This window comes from Protopterus annectens, chromosome 1.part0 (genome assembly GCF_019279795.1).
Source record: "Protopterus annectens isolate FY-2018-M chromosome 1.part0, PAN1.0, whole genome shotgun sequence".
NCBI lineage: Eukaryota > Metazoa > Chordata > Ceratodontiformes > Protopteridae > Protopterus > Protopterus annectens.
In genome coordinates, this window is record NC_056725.1 from 495,347,975 (window position 1) to 495,366,141 (window position 18,167).

At 39.4% G+C, this 18,167-nt stretch overlaps 1 protein-coding gene across 5 annotated transcripts in view; it reads right to left on the reverse strand.

Annotated features, from left to right (window-relative positions):
* The window catches only part of CAPN11 (calpain 11), a 1,381,576-nt gene that overhangs the window by 131,698 nt on the left and 1,231,711 nt on the right, over nucleotides 1-18,167 (reverse strand). For all 5 annotated transcript variants that reach the window (XM_044060753.1, XM_044060742.1, XM_044060725.1 and 2 more), the window contains one exon: nucleotides 710-778. In XM_044060753.1, the coding sequence (XP_043916688.1) occupies nucleotides 710-778 (69 nt within the window). The remainder of the gene's footprint in view (nucleotides 1-709; nucleotides 779-18,167) is intronic.

Sequence of the window (18,167 nt, forward strand, 5' to 3'; positions counted from 1 at the left end):
TCTTACCTACAAAAACAGAGATCACATTTTTTGACACAGCCAAGAGACTGGTTGATTTTATGCAGGGAATGTGTATTGGAATGGAATTTTACAAATGTAAACCGGCGTACTGTTCCGCTATCAGATACATTAATGTTCTCATCATTAGCTGCACATGTTGCAACAAGTATTATCCGTTTTCCAGTGCAACTTGCTGGGAAAAATACATTTTACTAAAGCGGGATAGGTTACCTAGTTCTGTTTATTAATTTTTTCCCTTCTACTTTTATCTTAACAAGAGTAAATCAAATCAATATTGCTGTGTACCAAAAAAATCTTTTGCACAAAATGTCATATAAAACAGAATTTTATATTGGCAATATAACTTTTTGCTTTCCATTTTTTAATTGTATACAGTACTTAACTTTGTTGGCGCAGGTAAAGTCTTAATTTCAAAATGAGCTATTTATGTATCCAATATCTATAAGGTTTCTCCCGTTCTTTAATCAAGTATAAACTTAAAGGAGGAAAAAAAAACTGGGTCATTTGTTATGCAAACACCCTAATGCTCTACACATGAATTACATTGGCAAACAGACTCTTCAACAACATTAGAAGTATTTAATTGTGATTCTGCTGCATCGAAAAGCATTATCAAAAAGCAGTGATAATAGCCCAGATAACACTCTGACTCAAGGCAGCACTTCAGAAATAATATTACTCTACCTACCAGCCATCTGCGAATCTTATTCCACAAGATCTGAAATTCTACAACTCCAAGACGTGCACTGCCATCTTTCTGTGAAAGTAATTCAGTTAAGGAAGCAAAAACGTTTGTGAATGAGGAAGACATCACAGACTCACACACACACACAAGACAAAAAAAATTGGATAGCCCACACTAACCTCCAACATTTTCTTAACACACAGCAATTATCATGAAAAGGCATTTATTTTTCCCAAAAATAACGGTGATTAAGAATAAAGGGCTTTATGGCTCAACAGTGTCACTTTTATCAGAACTACTTCTGGTGGTGGAGTGACACCCTGCACTTTCAAGCAACTATAAACTCTAAAAGTAGAGTCTCTGTAGGAAGGGCAAGCCCGACCGGTGATCCGCTAATGTGACCACTAACCGGGAAAAGCTGAAAGACTTTTTATTCTTTTATTTTTCTTATCCTTAAACAATGTATAATTCTACTTTAAAATTCTTTCACTGCTTATACTTTGGTATACTTTAATGCTTGTATTGTTTTACACTGCTGTAATCTTTGAATGTGGCTGAAATGGGCCTGGGCCAGCCCACTATCCATTAGTCAATAGCCCTCACTAACAAACAAGCGAACAACCAATTAAATACACTAACTTCTGTACAATGCATCCCCCAACACAGACATACTATCACTCTTATAAGTCCTGTGCTCCCACAACTGCAGTGTTCATCTCATTAACAGTATATTCTCAAATAATAAAAGTCAGTGGAAAATATCTAATAATGAAAGTTACGGAAAAAAGAACACTCACTTTAGGAACACAAAGATTTATGAGCTCCTGCACTGGCACTCTTGAAGACTTTTATATGGACAGCTACAAAACACAACAGGTACTTACAAATGAGAAAGATTTTTGGTCCGAAGCATCTTAATAACCCAAAATCGTCACCAAAGAAGAGCTTACATTTTGCAGACAGGAGTCGTTTGATCATTTCTTTGAATTTCTCTTGGCTATCTTGATGCAGCAAATCAAAGTTATCCTGAATGTTTTCCAGCAGCGAGCTTACTGTAAGCTACAATACTTCAGGTTCTTTTTATATGAATAAAATATAACATTATTATTTGCACTGATACTCAAAACACTACATTAGAAAACTGTTGTAGACCTTTGCTTTGACTTGCAAGATGCATCACAAGGGCTGCCAGAAAAAAAAATAAAAATCAGTATTTTCAAAATAGCTCGTGAATCATGATATGATCTAATATTGTGATTTGCAAACTGAACAGTATATTAGCTATTTAGCTCAGAATAGGAAAAATACATGGAATCATTGGAATACAATGTGGTTTAAATCATTATTAAAAAATCGGCATCTCTGTGCCTGGCACTTAATAACCCCCCACTTTTTTTCGAAAATCATTGTCATTCAACTTTCAATCTACCTACACAGAACTCTTCTTTTAACTCTCTGTCACATGAAACAGTTTCTTGTTCTTGGATCCTCCTGGTAACCCAAACCCGTCAAACCAAAAAATGGCATAATAATTTAAAAACGTCCCTGACTCGTTCTGTTGAAATTTGTCCTGATTCATTGAGACAGCTATCCATATGTGTATCATATGTCATCTGGTTTTACTTAAAGTGACATGAAAACCACAAACAGCCCATTAAAAATGTTTTTTTCTGTGGATCGTGCAAACCAACTTTACAAAGACGATATTCAGGACTGGATGGCTCTCTTTGCTGGAAAAATAAAATTGGAACTTCAGCTTAGCTTTATTTGCTGCAGCGAGATTCAATTTCCCATCTGCGCTCTGCAGTAGGCAGGGGAGTAGTGAGAAAGCAGGAGTGGCAGTTAAACAAGAAAACACCTCCAGAGCTATCCACCTCCCAATCCATACGTCACTGCAAATTTTCAGTGGAAAAAAAAAACAGGTCATAGAAGGAAGGGTCACTGCAGTGTTTTGTTTCCACTTGGTCAGCAGTAGCAACAAGGAAGCAGGAAGACAACATAAAGATATCTGAGGAGGTGGTACTGGAAACAGAGGAGTAGTAGTGATGTCAGTGCAGGTGAGAGTGTTGATGTATTCTGGCAGCCATCCAAAATACCATCCTCGTATGTGCCTCCAAGTTTGCAGGTGTAGCGGTGCATTCTATTTCTGTATCTTCAAGAAGAATTTAAACTAAAGGTAAATACCGGGAAAGTCTGACTAGGAACAAGCTTATTTTCAGTGGAGGCCTGGGAAGAAACGCTCCAGATGCAAGGGAGCTGTTTGGAGTTTTATAGTAAAAGGTAGCTATGTGATTCTGAGTGTCTTGTAGCTTTTGCTGTGAAGGAAGTAAACAGTACTCAGTGGTGTGATGTTAGCAGTCACTGTTGCACCCTTTACAGGTCAGAGGTGACTTCTTTGCTGTCATGCAGGTCTAGCTCGTCTCATTGCAGATTAATAAAAAATCGGGAACTGAAGGGGCCACTCAAAAATTCATGGCATCCCATTATTATGTCCTCAAAACCGGTAAATACCGAAAAGTTGGTATGGTTGAGAGGTATGGGGGTAAGGAGGAAGTCCCTTATTCCTAGTGTTGAGAGGCACAGGAGTAAGGAAGGAGTCCCTTACTCCTAGTGTTCAGAGGCACAGGGGCAAGCAGGATGTCCCTTATTCCCAAGGTTCAGAGGCACAGGGGTAAGGAGGAAGTCCCTTATTCCCAGTGTTCACAGGCACAGGGACAAGGAGGATGTCCCTTACTCCCAGTGTTCAGAGGCACAGGGGTAAGGAGGATGTCCCTTATTCCCAGTTTTCAGAGGCACAGGGGTAAGGAGGAAGTTCTTTATTCCCGGTGTTCAAAGATATTCCATCAAACTGACAACTTCTGACTTACACTGGCAATCAATGAAAAATACTCAATTTCCATATCATTAAAACCCCACTTGACAAGCAGCAAAACTCCCAATGATAATAGTGGAGTAGTAGAACAACTGTGTACTCAGCAACTATGTCCTGACACATATTTTGAATCTTGCATGAGTTAAAGAATAATGATTTCTAAAAAAAAGTTCACGATTCCAAAAAGCAAGTGTATGTGACTGTTTCACAATACTGGATTAAATACTGCAAATCTTCTTGCATTTCTCTACTTCTCTAACTTATATGACATGCATCTCTGAGCATAACTTTTGCACTTCACTGATGACTTACAAAGTGCTGTCATACTACTTTTATCAACACTGTAAATAACTGTGAATGACACTATATGATCTCTTGGAAGTGGTCAGCTCAGTATTTTTAATGTCAAAAAAACTATTTATTAATTTGTTCTATTGTTAACTAATGTCTATGTTAGCATTACAAGAATGCCTTTTTTTGTACTTTGATTTTTAGGGCTAGGCTGTATCTGAAAAGGGTCTGCAGACCAGTTTACCAACTTGGTTAATAATGGTAAGTAATTAAGTAAATACATAAATAAATAATGAGGTAGATTCCTAAAGAAGAAATGACAACAATGTACACTGCTTTAACATTCAAACACTGACTTCTGAAATGTTTACGGAAGGCCGGGCCTTGTCTACATCAATATCGCACAGAAAAAATAAAGGGCATTATGTACAGACCCTCTGTAACAAAAAAATAAAAAAGTTTCTAACACTTGCTCTACAATGAACTGTCCTCAAGAAGTCAATAACTGAACTTTTGTCCAATTCAGTTCATCTCTCTGAGGCTCCTTCAACTGGGGGTGTGTGTGTGTGTATATGTATGTATGTATGTATATACATATATATATATATATATATATATATATATATATATATTTTTTTTTTTTTTGCGCTATATAATGAAGTTTCCAGGCCATGTGGCAAAGCTATATGTCACATCAAGAGATGAGCCCTCCAGTTCACCCACAACACCCGAATGAGAATGCATCCTGCAAATCAACTAAACAATGAAGGTATAAGCAATTTCATAGTTATATTGTCTTGTAACACAATGTTTGCCAGAATTACAGGGAATTCCAAAAGTCACTAGACACAGGAGCTGCTTCTACTCACTTAGGATACCTAGGAGGTGCATAACACAATGTACAGGAGGGTCCACTCACAGATGTAACAGATGCATTCCTAATGTACCAGATTACCAATGAGAAAACCCTTTCTGATGAGTTCTATGATTGGTACATCTGTTCCACCAAACAAAATTCATGATAGGGAATGGACATATACCCCAATAATAATGCATGATGTAACATATTATATCAACTACCATCAGTATGCTCATCTCTCGCCTCAGCCAGTCTGCCCCAAACCACTAGAAAGCAAACTCTTGCAATCAAGATGCAAGTATAAAGAACCATCAATGCTATGGCTACCAAATCCTTCTCTACTTATAGAACTTCAGTAATGACTGCTGCCTGGGGGAGAGAGGATCTCCTTGCCACTAGAAGGACAATGGCAAGGTACTTCTGATCCATCAAACAATGCCTTCTAGTAAACCACCCGATGACATAAGAAGGTATCTAACATCAAGCCTCCCATGATGGGTCTTATAATTCAGCTGAACTGCAAGCAGAAAGTAAGAGCTGAAGACTGCAGACAAAAAGATCTCAGATGTCATGAGTCGAAGAGTAAAAGTCTTAGCAAATGAGGCACAACTTAGAGAGTCAAGGACAAGTTGAAACTTGTAAAAAGGAGCATTACAAGCCAAATAGTCACAGCACTGATTGTTGAGTCTAACAAAAGCAGTGGATACAGTTGCTTACAGAGTGGAGCAAACCTTATCTGTTGGTACATGCTGGGGTTTAAGTCACCAAAAGGCATAAGATAATGCAGACGTCAATACCCTAAGAACTCTCCTTTACAACCATCAGCTTTTTCTCCTTACGGTAAAAGGTACGACAAAACTATTGAGCTATAACAAAACCAGAGCAACATCTTCAAGGAATACCTGAGCAGACACTGTACTTCAAAGGAGCAGAAGAATCCCCCCTCCAATTTCCATCATGTTAACAGACAAAGACATCAATGTGCTGGTTTATGAACAAAATCAAATCCAACTTTTCATAAGTGTGTGTGAGGTGAGGAAACATATACTCAGAAAGCTGTCAAAGGTAATCCCTAAAGATTGGCCTGAAGCACCAAGGTCATTGTTGCAGAAGCAGAGCTATTAAGGAAGAAAGCCCAAAGATGAACTCCGCAGATAGACAACATGTTGAACACAAAGTCTAAGCCAAGCCCCTTAAGGAATGGAGGTTCATGGAAGCTAAAGGAACAGCACTCCCTGAAAGAAATGCTTTGGCCAGTCAAAACTAGTTCTCAATCCTGCTCTTGACCAGGAATAATTGGTATAATACTGCCCATGTGGTTTTGTGGAAAAGACCAAAGCTTAGGCATAAAGGTGACCAAAATATCAAATGCCTGTTAAGATACTGACTGTAATGGCAAATGGTATGGTTCAAGTGAAAGCAGTCCTAGAAAAATTAAGCCCCACCACTGCCAGCCAGCAAAGCCAGCAATAGTCAGAAGAAATAAACTCAGGTTAAGCTCATGGCCATGCACCGAAGTTCAATCATCTGTCCACTGAAATCATGGGGAACATCCCTAGTTAAGAATCGGAGGTACTGGTATTGCTAAGGAACTGGGATCCTACATCCTCTTCCTACACAGCCAGAGACTGGCACCATGAACTGGACCAATCTTCTTCCTTAAACATTGTGAGATACAATCATGGAGATAATGAGAAAACAGTAATTACAAATGTAAAGGACACTGTGAGCTACAAACAGAATGTAACTACCTCACTCCTCCCTTCCCTATCTGTTGCAACTTAAAAAAGGGAACAACTGCCACACATCCTAGAGGCAGAAGGGCCACTTGCCACAATGCACCTCATATTCTGAGGAAAGAAAATGGAAAAGCAGCTCCTTTGGTCACGAACATCCACATGAATGAAAACTGTTTTCAGAGTGATGCCTAAAACCATTGTCAAGTGCAAGAAGTGTAACACAGCTATAAGGAGGTAAAGCACTACCCTCCCCATTTCATATTCCTGACAGAAACTAATAAATGGATGCAGAACTATGACAGATGAGCCCCTGCAAGAAGCCAAACTCCAAGACCATTGCCATTCACTCCAAATGGTTATCAGCATCATCCTTCCCAGGAGGAGTTTCCACTGACCCAGGAACAAGAGTTGGATTAGATTAACTACCATCTCTCCTGTAAGAAAAATTCTCTCATAAACTGTGATAGGATAGGCTCCTAAAAGGGAAGCCCCATTTAACAATGACTGGGGATGTGGCCAGTAACTCAGTTCCTGGAGACAATTGTCTAATACCAGAAGAATGTCTGGCAAATATAGTGTCAGACTTCCAGAAGGCTATAACAATATAGATGTTCATAGGAATACCTCTACATCATCAAGAAGAAAACATCTTTGCCCAGAGGACCCAATTATTCTGAATATGAACCATGTGCTGCATCCTTGATCAGGCTGACAAGCCAAGAAACTGGCTGGCAAAGGTGAGCTTTCGACTCTGCACCTCAAAGTTGTTCTTCTTCTTCTTTCGACTTTTCCCGGTTAGGGGTCGCCACAGCAGAACTCCGGTCCGCTAATGACTGGCAGTAGATTTTTACGGTGCCGAGGTGCCAGCTCGATGCCCAACCTTCAAAGAAGGCATGCCCATTCACGCATGTCTTTTGTGGGGAGGACATGCAGACTCTACACAGAAGGTGCTCCAGCCGAGAATCGAACGGGAGAACCTCTTGCTGTGAGGCGACAATGCTACCGCTGCACCACCGCAGCTTAACTCTGCACCTCAAAGTACAATACTGAAAAGCAGGAGCCTAGAAAATGCATTTGCAAACCTGTGACAATCTCACAGGACTTAAAACCAAGGGATGGCTCACCTGTGAGGGTATCACCAGATGTGCTAAGGCTGGACTTTTAGGAGCTAGTCACCCCATAAAAGGGTATCCAGGGATTTTGGTTCCCAAGAAGCTTCAGATGCAATGGCCAACAGCTGCAAAGGTTCTGGACTGTGAGGGAACCTCAGTGCACAACACTCTGCCAGTACTGATGTTCATGCAGTTCTATGATGCGCTATCTAATTTTAATACAGATGACTCTGCTTAAATGCATAGCCTTGGGATCAAGGTTAGTTAATGCATTTAAGCGGAGTATGCTTATAAGCGAAGTTGCTATAAGTTACATGTATTAATGCTGGATACACAGTGCAATCACACAAAAAACACACACACATAAAAGACAAGTACAATGACAGATTTCAGAAACTTTATAGAAACGTTACTGTTTACACCTGTTATGTGAGCAGGAAGTCTATCATTAACAGGTTTAATTATGGCTACTGTAGTTGCAGGAAAAAAAAAAAGTCTCTTTGCAAACTGGTATTATAGCATCATTTTTCTACCTGTCACAGGCTTCAGTACCACGTATTCATGTATTCACTTTATTCTAGCTTTATTCTACTTAACATTCAGCCTGTGTACTTTCTGATGTGTCTAGCTTAGAAATCAGTATGGTATGGTATGTCTTCCATTTAAAACAGATTTTATTCTGTATATTCACAATGTGCTTTTTTTTTTGTTTGCTTATGTTAGGTAAGGCAATGTGCACAAAGAGTGAAACATTTAAAGAAAAATGTACTGTATAAAACACTTACAGTATTCAATACAGTCCCTCATGGTTTAGAGAAAAAAAATTGTTATTGATGTCTGAACAGCTGTTTGCTGCTTCAGATGAAATACATTGTCCTTCAGTCCACAGAACATAGAAAATGATTTGCATCCCTTTTGTTCCATGAATCTGTGCAGTATTTCCAGAGACTGAATAATGTCAGAATTATACTGGAGCACTGGAGACATCCTCATCATCACTGTCTTCCTCTTCTTTCTGACTGCCAGCAGCACACTGATCTGGGACAAATTCAGAATCAGCAGCCATTTCTTCTGTTTCAAGTTCTTCATCAATTGCAACGTACTGCTCAAAATTGCCCACTGTCATGCCCGAAGGGATGCAAAAGCTTTCATGCTGACCTCTCTCGCTACTGTCACTATTGTCTGTGACATCATCTGGGAGCGGAACAACAAAATTAACCTTCTTGTAACAGTTGGCCATCATAGAATGTCAAATTTTATTCCATGCTTCTCTATGCATGTGTAATGAATCCAGTAGGGATAGCTTCTTGGCAAGCTCAGCTACTATTTTCTGTGATTCGGACATACTGTATATGATATCTATAACTTACCACAGGACCAGTGAGTGGTACTGCTTCTTGAAGCAAGAAATAATGCCCTGATCCATTGGCTGAATAATGGATGTGGTGTTTGGTGGCAGGAACTGAAGTTTTACATTCGTTGACTTTATAACATCAGTATGTGCAGCACAGTTACCACACAGCAACAAGATTTTCCTTCTTTTACTTCTCACCGAGTTGTTAATTTTCAGAAGCCATTCCTTCCAAATTTCACCAGTCATCCAAGAATTCTTGTTTGCTTTGTAAGTGACTTAACTTTTTTACGTTCTTGAAACTCCTTCGGTTTTTGCTTTTCCCAATCACAAGAGGTTCAAACTTCTCACTGCTATCCATATTATAAGCTAACAGTAAGGTCATTCAATGGTCACAGCCTTTGATCTAGCAGCCTCAACATGTTTAAATGTCAATGTACCATCTGGGTATAGCTCTCGAATATAACCCTGTTTCATCAGTACTTGAAACTATCCCGTGGATTGTACTCTTTCATGACGTCTGAAAAAACGTCTGACACCCATCGCTCTGCTCCAAAATCATCTGCATCTTGTTCTTCACCATGCTGTTTTTTGAACACAATGTTGTGACATCCCTTCCATGTCTCTAACCAACCAGATGTAGGTTTGAAATCCTCAGCCCCTAAGCTTTTGGCTAACTGGTCGGCATTTTCCATTAACAATGGACTACTAATGGGAATTTTTCGACTTCTGGCTTGTACAAAACCAGAGCAACAGGGCATCCTCGACATCTTCAACTTTACCCAACCTCTTGCTTTTGCAATTATAGGTTCATAGGTTCATAGATTAGTACTAGGCTATTTGTCCTTGTGAGCCATTTTAAGCCTAGCCAAGTACCCCATGTGAGAATCAAACCCTGCACCTTGTGTCTGCAAGGTAAACACCTTAACCATTCTGCCATCCTCCTGGTTGGTATTTGTTTGCCACTCTAATAACGTCTTCTGTTTTTTCAGAATTCATGAACTTACGCTTTGGTGCATGCCTAACGACACTGTAATACAAGTCTGACTTTCTTGATTATCAAGTCTTTTAATAATGTTGACCAGCTTAGCTAAAGTAATAGTCTTTTTAAGAAGTGTCTTTGACATTCTTGTAATATCATTAGATAACTCTTACTTGTTAAGCAAAAGCGTACAGTACCCCTTAGATAAACAAGAAACTTCCTGCTCACATAATGATCACGTAATGACACAGTACGTGCACAAATACCTCTGCAATTACAGCATGCAAGTGCATTGGGCTATGCAGTTATGCAGAGTAAATAACATGGCAGTGAACTACTTGGGATTTGATACCGCTATGCACTAAAACGAAGTATGCAGTTATCCTGTATGCTTTAATTTGGAACACACAGCAATACAATTTCATTAATTAACAACAGGACTGAACAGACTCTATGCATTTACCCGGATTATGCTTTTATTCGATATGCATTTAAGTGGAACCGACTGTAGCCATTTTCACCAGTCCACATTCCTGCTCTCAGTTGTACAAGTGTATAATCTAGGAGTTCCAACTAGAACCAATTACAACAGGAAATTTAAAATATAACCACCTTTGTGCTTCAACAGTATAAGTAAGCTCTTTAACAATAGAAAAAAAATCTTAAGTCTTATAAAAATCAAAAGCAAGCTGCTCATCACCATTAAACATTCTATTAGAAACTTCAGTAAAGAAGTAAAAACAACCATTAGAAAATTCAAAGCAAAACACAAATTAAAGCTAGCACTGGAAGTCAAGGAAAACTACAAATCCTTCTTTAATTACATTAGAAAAATGAGACATAACACTCATGTTCCAAACTAATATTAAATGGCATTACCTATGCTGACCCTAAAGAAATATCTAGTTTACTGGCGGATAGATTTAGTGCTGACTTCACTCCAGTAACAGTCACTGAAATTCCAGAAATCCCAGAGTCACATTAACACTCTAAAGTCAGGTCCTGACCGTGCTACCAAAATCTAAAAACACCTCTTCCATGGGCCTAGACAATTTACCTGGTTGCCTATCAAGTATCATTACGCATATTTTCACTAACATTCTTCTTACACTTATTTAACTTAAGACGGTTCACAGAATATGTCCCAGAGATATGGAAAACAATTGTTGTAATGCCCCTTCACAAACAGGGTCTTGCAACATATTTCAGGAACTACAGAATCATCAATCTAGTTAGCTTAATTTGCAAGACCATGGAATGTACGGTCTCTCAACTTCACTGACTACAATATTCCAAACGTCATACAACTGGAGGCACAATAGATTGGTTTTGTCAAGGTTAGGTCAGGTCTACTAAATTTAGTATAACTCTTCCAAAATGTCACGTATATAGAAGAAAGGGGTCATTAATTCCTTACAGCTTATCTGGATCTAGCCAAGGCCTTTGACACTTACATCCTTGGCACTGTAAGTAAACTAGAAAGACCTCAAGGTAGAAGATCCTTTTGTATGAATAAAACATTTTACCAGTTGGGATGGCAGGGGCACAGAAAACAGGCAAGAGGGAGTTGGAATTTACTGGAGGAAAATTGCAAACCAGCCAAGGTACTGGCAGCAAATAACTAGTGGGGGGGGGGTCTAAGAGTAGGATGAAGCCAAGCAGAAGTTTGGACTGTGGTTTGGAGACTTCCTTCTATACCAGAGAATTCATATTAGAATACAGGCATACAGAAAGGGATAGTGGAGTGCCAAGTGAAAGACCTAGCTCTGGATGAGTCTAGAGCACAGGTTGCAGTAAAAAAGGGACAATTAGTACAGGATAAAAAACAATAACTAACAGAACCACTCAGAAGATGTTAAACAAGATGGGGAAATGAGAACAGAAATGCAATATACAAAGAAACAATGAGAGGATATATGCATGACTTTCAAATATGCAACAAAATCTAGAAAGCTTAGGATCTTTGCATGGAATTGCTTGCGTAAGCATTTTTATACCCCAAAAAGAGAGGGGTACCTATGAACATGTTTTTGGGAATGTAAAGAGTTGATACATTTTAGAAATTCCCTACAGGATATTTTGTCAGAAATGTTGGGGGATCAAATTATTTTAACTAAGGAAATGATGCTTTTGAGCTGGGATATAGAAACTGAATTGCCTAGACACAGTAAGTATGCTGTTGGTTGCCAAAGAAGCAATTACTAGGAAACGGAAATCATTAAAAAAAAACAACTTAACAAAATTATTGAATGTTATAAGGAAGATTAAAGAACTGGTGATGGGACCTTTAGAAAAGGGATGGAGTAAACTACAAAGAAATACATGGAATCTGTGGGAACAATGCAAACAGAATAATGCACAGGAGAAGGGATATTTCAATGAAGGGAGGATTTCAGTAATCAGGTTCCTATTACCTGACTGAACGTTTTGGTTAGCGAATACCTAAACTTCGATCGGGTAATAGTGAAAGCAAAAAAACGCGAACAGACGATTTAATTCAGGGAAAGAATTCCCTTGGCCATTATGTGGATTTTGCCCCTTTCCCCACTGTAGAGCGATCTCGGAGTTGGTATTTAGTTGGGGGGGGAGCACAGCCCCCCACTTCAGTTTGGTTTAATTTTTTTTTTTTTTTGCGGCCGAGGGAATTCATTTTCTAGGTTAAATCGGCCATTCGCTGTTTTAATTTTTTGATATTACCAGGTCGACGTTTAGGTATTCGCTAACCTAAACGTTTGATCAGGTAATGTAGACGCCAGTAATCAATGTAATGTTACACTGAATAATTGTTAAAAACAAAAATAAAAGTACAATATGTACGAATGACAAAAATGTTGTAATGGTTTTTCTTTTTTTATAATTGAATGTGTTCTCTATGTCCATTATTAAAAAAGATGTTTAAAAACACAATGTCAACTCCTTTACATCAAATCCTCTTACCTTGCTGCCATCTCCATACTATATTAAATGCTTCAAAAAGGGCTTTTTACTTACTCTGCCCTAACTAATGAAATGCTCCAACAGCAACAGTAGCAGTTCTATTTATCACTTCAAATCCCACCTTGATACCTTTCTACAGAAAGATTACGACTACATTTGTGTGTGCTGTTAATTATACACATACAATGCATGTAACCCCAAAACTAGGTCATGCAGCTGTCATATGGTCCACTGTGTTATATTAGCACATTTTCTGACTGTAAATAGTGCTGTGCAATGTATATTGCTTAATGTAAAATCGTATACACATTTAGTGTCACCTTTGCATTGCATGCATAATGCTTTCTACAGTATTTGTAAAACGTTATGCAAACTTATACTGCAGTATACATTTAATACTCTGCCATGTCTGCATTTGAAAACACGGCCTGTCAACCCAGTCTACTACCGTAACCACATGCTGGTTTCCAGTGCTGCAATCTTCAAGAAAACATGAACCTTCAACTTTTAAAATAAAGCAAGTTATTTTTCTCTCCATTGCTGGCAAGTATATATATTGCATTCAAAATCAGTAATATATCAGTATGAGAAGGTCAACTTGGAAGTCCTCCTGCCATAACTGCTGGTACTGTCCCCCAGTTCTGCTCTAAGGTCACGATAAGCACAGATGTTTGAATTACATACCCTAAATATGAAATTATGGGCACTTAAGTTGAACAGGAATCTGAAGCAGATCAGGATCACCTGCATACTAAATGAAGCATAACTTAGGATATCTCATTGTCCTGAAAGAGAAATTTGGCATAATACATCTGGTGATTAAGCCTTTTCTGGTAGTCACCATCAACTCAACCTTCTCGTGAAAATTCCAGAATCACAATGGGATCTAGCAGATATACCCTGAATTAGGGCTGTCTGCACTGGAACGATTTCCTGTACTGCCAGGGACCAGAGAACCTAAACTCACACCCTTTTTATTAACTTTAAGATGATAATGTCATGTTTTGGTCTTCTCTAAATTTGTTATTAGGCAGAAAACCATACAGAGCACTGAATGTAGCCTGTCACTGGACACAAAAAGCATCTGCAATCAACTCCCTATTGCCCTTGTGAAGATATGTGAAGGCTGCCAGCCTAGCTAGATAGAATTTGTAGATAATTCTGTCATTTGTAAATATTAACATAAGCCACAGGCTTGTTCTCTTAAATGGAAGAAAATGCGGTTAAATGTTGAACTTCAAAAATGTAACCACATTGCACTCTGCTGAGTCAGGCATTGTGTAATTGATGTCAAAACTCACAGTCGAGATGTCTAAATGAAGGAATTCATCCTATTCTTTTGAGGCCAGAGTTAATGGCTAGAATTTACATGTATAACTTATTTTATTGCTCTGGCTTCCTGACCAGCTGCAAGATTAAAAGGGCTCTTAACCTCTGATTTTCTGTTAGCCTGGGAAAACCAGAAAATTGTTAAGAATGATGTAATGTGAAGCAGCACTGTGTTATCAATTTATGGAGAGAGAATCAGAAAACATTTGTCTTGAGAACATCCAACTCACCAGCGCACTGCCTGTGTCTGTATGTAAGCAGGATCTTAGACTTCAGTCTCTCTCTTAGATATAGCTAGGAAATAGGAAGATTAGATTAGTCTTTTTTCTGTATTGATGTCAGAACTTTTCTACTGTATTATTTTAAGTGTTTCTCTGTCATCTCTGAACTCTTGACTAGCACTGTGAAGTAAGAAGTGTTGTCTTGTGTTTTTATTATTTATTATTAAATATTTTTAAACCTTTCAACTGTGACTGTTTTGTGTAGAGAGAATTTACACACTCACCATTTAGATAATAATACTGCACAGTAATAATTGGACACCCTTTGTTAAAGGCCTTTTTAGTAGCTGATATTAGTGAGTGGTGGCAGCTGGCACTACCTTTTAGACTGGGCGGAAAGGGGGCACAGCTGGAGAATCTGTGCCAGCCTTCCCCAGGAGTGTCTGTGTGTTTGTATATAACTCATATCTCAAAGTGTGTGTGTGCGTCAGCTACTTGGGCAGGGACACAAAGCACTGGTTGGACAGAGGGTGCTGGAGGTTTTAGCTTGCCCACTTAGGCTGAGATCTGGACCCTACAGCTGTGCCAGTGGGGAGTCTTATTGGGGATCTGGACAGAAAGGGAGAAACCAGACCCAGACTGACTGTGATCTCTGTGTGCTCTTAAGGGAAATTGTACTTTGCCATGTGTGTATTTGTTATCATTCCCAATGTGGATGCCCCTCACAGGTGTTAGTGGTGAGGATTGAGGCTCCTTGATTGCTGGGCCAGTGCATGGGGTCACATATTAACTGTTTGGCAGTGGTGGGATATCCACAACACATATTAATTGGTTGGCACATACTAATTGGCTTATAGTGGTGTGGGTACTGTGAATGCCTGCAGCTTGTATACAGTGATCACTGAAGGTGTTTTTGTACTCAATCAGCCACGCAATGAATACTCAGAGTTCAGATCATAATCGTTTTATTTCTTTTGTTAGCTTAGTCAGGGAGAGCAGGCAAGCATGTCAGCAGTGGAGTACGGAAAGCTGACAAGGAACCAGCTGGCTGAGATGTGCCAAGCTAGGCGGCTGGTGCATGGAAACCTGACTAAGGCAGACATGATTGCAGTTTTGGTCACAGCTGCATCAGAAAACAGCAATCAGGACGACGATCTGACTGGCAGCAGAGGTGTACAACAGAGAATGGACAGCTCAAGCTTTCTGCAGAGGACTTGAGAATCCATCTGGAGCTAAAGAGACTTGAGTTGGAAAAAAAGGTGAAACCAAACTGGATACACAAAAATCAGGTGTCAGAAAATGCCAAGCTGTTTCTCTCATGAGATAATGTCCATACCCATTCAAACTTTATAGGTATTTAATAAAAAACGTATTTTAAATTCCACACAATATATACGCAAGCGCTTTTGTTTACCAATATAGCAAACAATCAGACATTTCCAAAACCATTTTCTCACATTTAAATAACAGCAACTTCAAAACAATTGGCTGTATACATCCCTTAATCCATGACATCAACTTAAAATACCCCCCATTTATTATTCTTTCAATAAACTCATTCCCTGTCCAACACAAAACCAATCAAAACATTCAAATGTTAAAACATTTTACAATTTTTTTCCTTTCCAATGCTTTCAATTTCAACATTGGTGTGATAGAGCTACGTTTATTTAACCCAGGCCAACTATCAGCTTGCAACCTTATCTGCCATAATACCCATTTGTTCTCTAACAGTACTGGCCATGGTGTCTTTTCATTAATTTCTACATTGTCTATAGCCCCATATTTAAAGCTGTGTCCAGGGTTATCATTTATATGTTTCATTAAATCATTCCCCAAGTTACACTTTCTTATTGCATATTCGTGTTCATAAATTCTTTGGGTAAGCTTTCTCTCTGTTTTACCTATGTAAAATCCGGAGCAGAGATCACATGTTGCAAGATACAGTAGTGTATTTTCCCATTATACTATATGTTCTATTTCTAAGGGTAAACAAACTACCCTTTCGAATTACTGAACACCATTTACAAGCATAACATTGGGTCATGGCTTTGTTTAAAGGTAGATCCTGTTTATTATTAACTAAAAATACATTTTTAAAACATAACCCTTTTCGGTATACTGCCATGCTTCTAATCTAAATTTTTCTCTGTATATATCATCTGCTAAAATGGACCAATTTTTATTTAGAATCCATTTAACCTTAGCACCGTCTTCACTGTAAGTGGTCACAAAAGTTGATTAAAATTTCCGAGTTACCAAAAGAAATCAGTGGTAAAAGGACAACTTGTCAAGGCAACTCGTATGGTTACACAACATGAGGATTTTTTTTAGAAGAGTGTGAGAATTTGGGAGCTATGTTTTGTGAAAGAGCTTACCCTGACAAGTTAGTCAAAGATCTAAAAAGGGAAGTAATAACAGAGAGAGAAATAGGGTATTTTCAACCAATATTGGTTGAAAAAATTAACAGAAATTAAAATTTTAATCAACTTATTAATGATCAGAGTAGACATCATGACAATACAGAGTTACACTCACTTGATAGGTCCAATAGCATGAATCAGAACAATTGGGAGATTCTTAACACAGATTTCTCTAGAGCTTTTGTGACAACCTACAGGGTGAGTGGATGTCAGGTCACCACATTTGAAGGGCTGGCAGACCTTTTGGTGAGGGAACAAGCCCTTAGCACTTTGCCTGAGGACATGAGCATCTGGTTAGCTGATAGACAATGTGCTACTTCAGAGGAGTTGGGGAAGAAGGGAGACCTATACCTAGCAAGCAAGGCATCCCTGCACAGGAAAGGGACCCCAAGTGCTGCTCATAGGTCTAAAGGAACCCATGGTGGGCAGCTCAGACTGCCCCAACAGAATCTGCCAGTAGCAGGGGAAGCCACTAGTCCAGGTACATTTCCAGGACCTGGGGTTAAATGCTTTGAATGCAATCAGTGGGGCCATGTGGCATACAGATGTCCACAGAGGCAAGGTAGGGAACAAAAGGTGAGAGAGCTATTAAGTGGGAAAGACAAAATGCCAATAATAGGCTGTCGTGAGTCAACAGGGTACTAAACTACTACCCTGCAGATGTCCTGATAGGGAAGGATTTTGATGAGGCAGTACTATGTGTTAAGGCAGTTACATGCAGTCAGGCTTCGAGACAAGCATGTGGGTCTGGTAGCCTGGGAGAGACCCAGACTGACCGCATACTTGCAGCCAGGACTGGTGAGGTGGTTACTTCAAGGAGGGAGCTACTCTGAAGCAGTGAGACTGAAGGTGAGCCACAGCTGCTTGTGTGTACTGATGTTCCCTTGGACAGCGTGACTGCAAAGGTAGAGGCGAGTAGTAGTACCCAGGCTGACAGTGAGGCACCACTGTCAGAGGATGCCAGACTTCCTGTGGAAGGGGAGCTGGGAAGGGTTACAAAGAGAGAGTTGAGACAGGGTCAGCTCTCAGACCCTACATTGCAAGACCTGAGGCAGGTAGCTAGTGAGGCACCTGATTCTCAAGGAAAGGGGGGAATCTGTACACTGGGATGAAGGGTTACTGTACAGAGAGAGGATACCTGAGGGTGGGCTGGAAGGTGAGAGGGTACAGCAGTTGGTAGTGCCTAGAGCCTACAGTCTGGCGCTTCTAACCATAGCCCAGGATATTCCATTTGCAGTTCATATGGGCATAAAATGTACAAAGAGACGTATTATGCAGAACTTCTACTGTCCTGGAATTTCCAGAGATATAACAGGGTACTGCAGGACCTGTGAGCAGTGCCAAA